The sequence below is a fragment of the Coffea eugenioides genome, chromosome 11 (genome assembly GCF_003713205.1).
Source record: "Coffea eugenioides isolate CCC68of chromosome 11, Ceug_1.0, whole genome shotgun sequence".
NCBI classification, from domain to species: domain Eukaryota; kingdom Viridiplantae; phylum Streptophyta; class Magnoliopsida; order Gentianales; family Rubiaceae; genus Coffea; species Coffea eugenioides.
In genome coordinates, this window is record NC_040045.1 from 19,631,120 (window position 1) to 19,637,728 (window position 6,609).

At 49.5% G+C, this 6,609-nt stretch overlaps 1 protein-coding gene across 1 annotated transcript; it reads right to left on the reverse strand.

The window, feature by feature from the left end:
- Positions 1-612: 612 nt before the first annotated feature.
- Positions 613-4,390, reverse strand: LOC113752040. The gene is made up of 4 exons (XM_027296184.1): positions 3,814-4,390; positions 1,843-3,652; positions 1,239-1,335; positions 613-996 (listed from the first exon to the last, which is right to left on the reverse strand). Exons 1-4 carry the CDS (start codon positions 4,388-4,390, stop codon positions 613-615), a joined length of 2,868 nt encoding a protein of 955 aa, XP_027151985.1.
- Positions 4,391-6,609: the final 2,219 nt, after the last annotated feature.

Consider the following 6,609-nt stretch of genomic DNA (forward strand, 5'->3'; position numbering starts at 1 on the left):
TTTTACCTGAGGACTGAAGTGAACGACTGAGTCCCGCAAGAGCTGGGCAGGCGGTCCGCCAAACCCTTTGGTTTGCCTTAGGAGGAGGTGGGGCTGTCACAAAGTATGTGTCCAAGGTTCACCAAATTTCTCAACCAAGCCCTTGCCGGCTTAAGTTGAATGGCTAGCCATTGGTTTTGGGCGTCCCCACAAGTTCAATATAAGTTGACGAGATTGCTCTCAAATCGACGCCAAGTCAATCACAAGTATAATTGGCAAGTACGAGTAGGTCAATTATCAAGTCAAGTAAAAGAGAACGAGTGCAATAAAGTACACACTTGTCTCGACAAGTCCAATTCATATATATATTTTTTAAAAAAACCAGACTTTATTGATCAAACTGAGGAGAAGCCTCTACAATCTACCCCGTCATGAACAATTCTTCTAATAGATGGAACCCCTATCCTATCTAGGCGTATGGCTCCTCTAGACTCCGGAGGTAACGCTTACGTGGAAGTATAGATCTCCTCTCCCCCCCTGAGCACAACCAACATTCGATAAAGCATCAGCAACTTGGTTTGCTTGGCGGAGACAGTGGTTAACTCGTAAACAGTGATCCCGCAAATCCAACAACTACTGTATCTCCTGATAAACACCCCAAGGACAGCTAGCCTTGCCTTGGAGGATGTGGACTAAAACGAGTGAATCTAAATCAACATCTAACCTGCCAAAGCCACATTGAACGCACAGCTTAACCCCAAACAGAAGCTCAGGAACCTCAGCCTGAAGACTTGTAGCATGACCAAAATAACAGGAAAACGCCAAAAGCAAATGGCCACCTCCATCCCGAAGTATCCCTCCTCCCCCACTAACACTAGGGTTGCCCTTGGAATACCCATCCGTATTGAGTTTGAGAAAATCCCCCGAAGGTCGAGACCACGCACTAGCGTATAGGATACCCGGGGGACCCACCCCGAAATCTCTGCATAGAAATGCACCCAATCTGCAGGGAAGGACCTACGTTGGTGAAGAAACAGTGCAAACAGCTCCAGGAGGTCGGACAAGACTAAGTTGCACAACCTGGCAAACCCTAGTCGGACCCCATCGTATCTCATGCGATTTCTGAACTTCCACAGATGCCAGCAAATTAGGAGTGGAAGAATATGATGCACAAAAGCCAACTGCCGGTTACCCCGCTTCTCAAACCACCAGGATGCCATGCATACACGAAATGATGAGCCATTCTAGGATATGCCTACTGGATCCCCAAAAAAGTGCCATACGCGTGACACCATCTCCCCAGTAGCAAAGACATGCTCAACAGTCTCGATCTTCGGAGATGGGCAACACCCACACCTGGAAGGCCCATGAACCCCAAATTTCATCAAGCAGCAATCCACCGGTATGCGACCCCGTAATAGACGTAATAAGAAGAAAGAAATTTTCAAAGGGACCACCCGGTGCCATATTCATCAAAACATGAATGAGCTATTGGCATGCCGTCTCACAAGGTTGAACGCAGACTGTAGGGTAAACTGCCCCGATTGAGATGGTCTCCAGACCATTAAATCAGGGAGATGACCTACTGGAGGCACAACCTGGACAACCTCACTGACGACCCCGTGCGGCACCTATTGCTGTAGAAGCGGGAAGTTCCAATGTCCATTCTCTACGAAATCAGCAACCAAATGGTCCGACACACTATCCAGCCGTGAAGCCAACGAGCCTGTCCCAATCCAGTTGTCAAACCAGAAATTCGAGCTCCCAGATCGCCCAATCCATCCAATCTGAAGCTCACCGCACCACCACCATCCGTCTCCAAACTTACGACCCCCCATCGCGATTTACCAAATTAGGATGCACCTGCGCGCAGTACTTAGCCTTAATAAAGGTTGCCCAAAGAGATGACAGAGAACGGAAGCTCCACCATAGCTTGATGGAAAAAGCGCTATGTATATCCTCCAACCGTCGAAGCCCCAAGCCCCCTTCTTCCCCTGGCACACATAGATCTTGCCACCTGATCCAATGACGCTTGTGACCCCACTCTGACTCACCCCAAAGATAATTTGAGAAGGGCCTTCAATCTTTTTAAACACAGATTTCGGAGGTGATGCAGCCATTAAGAGATATACCGGCAGAGCAGATAGGACGTGCTTCAATAGTACAATCCGACCCCCAGCAGATAACAACCTGTTCTTCCAGGACTCAATCTTGCTCACCACAGCCTGGCATAATCCAGCAAAATACTCCTTTTTCCGTCGACCATAATACAGAGGGTACCCTAGATATCTGATGGGAAAGGAGCACGACTTGAAACCCGTAGCCCGCTGGATCACCATCATCCTCGGCCTACCCAAGTTAGTGTGACCTAAGAAGCAACTCTTCGATTTATTCACCAGCTGGCCAGAGGACGCCTCATAGTCCTCTAAAACCCTCATTACCAGCCGGAGAGAAGTGGCGGTCGCACTTGAAAAAATTAGCACATCATCAACATACCCCAAATGGGTACTAGTCGGACAGCTTCGTGGGACCCTGAACCCTTGAAACCCCCGTCGATGCACCAGCTGACTTAAAGACCAAGAAAGCACCTCCGTCCCAATGATGAACAAAGCAGGCGATAAAGGATCCCCCTGGCGGAGCCCCCGAGCTGACTTAAAGAATCTACAGAGTGAGCCATTTACAATGACGGAAAACCAAACATTGGAGATAACCCGCCAGACCATATCAATCCAACGTTCTCCAAAGCCAAAGGAGTGTAGGACCTTTATCAAGAAAGACCACATCATCCTATCGTAAGCTTTCATCATGTCAAACTTGAACATGACATTACCCCCGCGTGCCTTCCGCTTAATGCCCGCAATGACTTCCTGTGCTAGAAGGTAATTGTCAGAGATGGACCGACCCCGTACAAACCCACTCTGGTTCGGGGAGATAATCTTAGGTAATATCGGAGCCAGCCAGCGGACCAGAATTTTTGAGAAAATCTTGTTCACAAAGTTGCATAGACTAATTAGGCGAAACTGTGAAAAATCCTTCGGTTGTTGCACCTTGGGCAGCAACACTATGGAGGTAGCAGTGATTAGCCTGGGAAACTCAGAGCCGCAAAAGAAACTCTGAACAGCGTTATACACATCACTCCCAACTATCTCCCAAGCAGCAGAGAAAAATCGGCCGGAGAAACCGTCAGGACCTGCAGCACTATTCCCATCCATTTCACGAACTGTTTGCCAGACTTCCTCCAAGGACGGGACCTCCTCCAATCGCTCATTGTCCTCCATAGACACTAGTCGGGGAATAACATCGGGCACATCCCGTATCCCAGGGGCATCCTCCAATGAGAATAAGGAGGAGAAATACCGCACTGCCTCCTCACCAATGAGCGTATCCTCATTAACCCATCCCCCATCAGGCTTCTGAATCCGATGAATAATCGAATTCATACGCCGTTGCTTTACCACCGAATGAAAGAACTTAGTGTTACGATCACCAACAGCCAGCCATTTGACCCGAGCTCGCTGCCTCCACAGTGACTCCTCCATGGCTAACGCGCGTCTCAACGAGGCCTGGGCCTGCTGAAGCTCCGCATGCACCCCCCATCTTATAATCTTCTCTCGAACCTTCCAACATCCTCTTCCACCTTTGCTACAAATTTCGAAAAATTTCCCACGTGGTCCTTATTCAACAATTATAGATGTCGCTTGAGTCTCTGTAACTTAGAATAGAGCACAGGCATCGGGGGCCCACCGCACTCTTGTTGCTAGGACTCTCTCACCACCGCCAAGAAATCATCACGATCCGCCCAAGCATTGATGAATCGAAACGGACGGGACTTACCATCCAACCTTGTACCAGCGAAGAGTAACAATGGTGCATGATCGGAGGGGTGACGTTCCAAGTGAGCAACACCAATCGCCAGACCAGCATCAAAACAATCCACATTCCTCAATAAGCGGTCCAAATGTTTCCAGATCCTAGCGGGGCCATGGCAATTATTGCACCAGGTAAATCGTGAACCTGAAAAACCGCCATCCACCAATCCAGCAGAACTTATGAAAGCCACAAAATCAGTTGCCTCAGCTACTGTAAACGGCCGTTCCCCCTTCTTTTCCTCCTCCTTAATAACAACATTAAAATCACCACACACCAGCCATGGGCCGTGTGAGGGTTTGCATTGGAGCAACCCCGCCCAAAGAGCCTGCCGTTCCTCCCCAGTGGTGGCCGCATTTACCGCCGAGAAGGAAACCGAACTCACCAAGCCGGGATGTTGAATAAATAAAGATAAAAATTGAGCACCCTCACCCATAGTAGAACAACTAAAAGGAGAATTATAGAAAACCCACAACAATCCCGCAGAGTGGGAAAGCACATAATCAAACTTCAGTCTAACCTGAAAATCCTCCGCTAAAGACATCCGGACATGCGTTTCACAGACAACTAGCAGTTGAATGTTATGAGACACAACTAATTTTCTGAGCCTACGAAAATGGGATGCTTTAACCACACCCCTTATATTCCACACCCCTTTTCTGAGCCTACGAAAAGGTTGGAAAGAATTTTGTGAAGCCCTTACCGTAGATCGCAATTCCCTATCAGAGGGGAACCTCGCGCGCACGTCTTTTGACTTGCCCGTGACCACCCTAAACGAATCATCGAGAACCTGCCGGGGCTGCTCAAAAGACCTTTCCACCTCAACCGCTCCAAGTCCCTCCGTCAGCGTCGTACCTCATGGAGATAAATTACCCGCTGCTGACACATACTCCCCCGTGTGAGACAAGTGTGTTCCTTGGCCCCCGCATAGCTGCTGCTGTGCGTAGTCCTCCGTTACCTCCTCCTCGTCCTCCAAAGCCTCACCCAACCGCGCCTCCATAATTTCGTCACACACCAAATCAGCAATCCGTTCGATCTCCTGTTCAGTGACATTCTGGATAGCCTCCTCCACCACAAGGTAGCCGACTGCCATCTCACCTCCCCCGGTCTCCTGCTTGACCTCTCGAGCGCAAAACGGCCTGGCATCTTGCTCGTCAGCCGTAGCCACCAGAGGTTGCGGAAGAATCAGCGGCAACCCACCACGTGCGTTGGTCTCCTCCGCAACACCTTCCCCCTGCTGTAGTGCGTGCGAACGCACCCCAGATGTCCCCATACTCACCAACGTCACATCTGAACCTGTCGCTGCCCCATGCCTTTCCTCATCAAGAGCAAGTGATAGCTGTGGACGTACCTCAGCACTCTTCCCTCTTGCCCTCTCCAACGCCAGCCCCTCTTTCGGCCTAAACACTTGCTCTACGCGTCTCCTCTCGTCCCTTTTTAACCCACCTCTGTCCCCAGCCGCTAGCCCATTAGCATCCCCCTCTTTGCCATAGATTGGCTCGCCTACCTTTCCCCTGGCCTTACCGACGCAAGACCCACCTTCAAACGTGCCGTTTGCTCCATCTCTCTCCTGTACTGCCGTGGCAGCTCCTCCTTCAATTCTGGATTATTTACCCTACACTTATCCACAGAGTGCCCCTGATGCAGGCAATGGCCACAGTATCTGGGCAGATTTTCTGGAATCAACTCCTGCCAGAAGCCTATCCTATCACCAAATGCAATCCAGACCCTGTTCGGATGATCTTTCATCAAATCCACCTCTATACATACCGTGCTACATTCGGTCGCGTCCCCTTCGCAGTCGCAGCATCCACGCACAAAGGTCTGCCCAAGCAAGAGCCAATAGGGAATAAACACTCTTTGTGAAACAGGTGCACTGGTAACTTTGGAAGCGCAAACCCGATGTCTCTCTATCAACATGGAAATCTATTGACCATTTAACCACCCTCATTGGGACCTCATGTAAGTACCAAATGCTCCTGGACCATACACGATAGTAGTCCGCTTCACTTGTCAACCGAATCAAGATGTGTCTGCGGTCCAACAGCCCCAGCGAAAAATCATCCTTTAAGTCAAAGGTCTGGAAAAATTTCCTAATCTCCTCCATCAGCGGCCGACCGCGAGAAAACTTCCCCACTAACGTATATTGGAAGGGTGATGCCATGCGCACAATATCCTCCATAGCGAAGGTCACGGCCGACTCCCCCCTGTGAGTCGAGACAGCAGCTTGCACGCGTGAACCCATGGATGCTAGAGACACAAACGATTTGGATTGGAAGCCCATCACAGACTTGGTCGAAACGACATCAGCAAAAGTCTGACGTCCACCATCCGTATCCGATGGAGGCGGCGGTCCCTCCCCCGAAGAGAAGGGACCAGCGGCCATGGTAGCCCAAACCAAAGACACAACGAAAACCCTAAGTTGCTAAAAATAGCAAGCCGAGAGAGAAAGGCTCTGTGTGTGTTATTACTTCCCCACAGTTCTTCACGAATAACTTGACAAGTCCAATTCACATATTCAACAAGAAGTAGTCCAAGTATTGTGCAACAAGTCATGCACTTGCCACTCACCAAATTCAAAAGCAAGTGAGCAAGAAATTTCTTTAAAGTTCCACGCCGGGATTCCCTTCGAAACCCTCTTGACCACCTGAAGAAATATAACTAACCATCACTCATGATACCCTAGGTCATTGAGCATACAAAGAAGAAGGTTCGTTTGCTTAGAACTAGGACAACGCCTCAAGAGTGTTTTACTCCATCGAA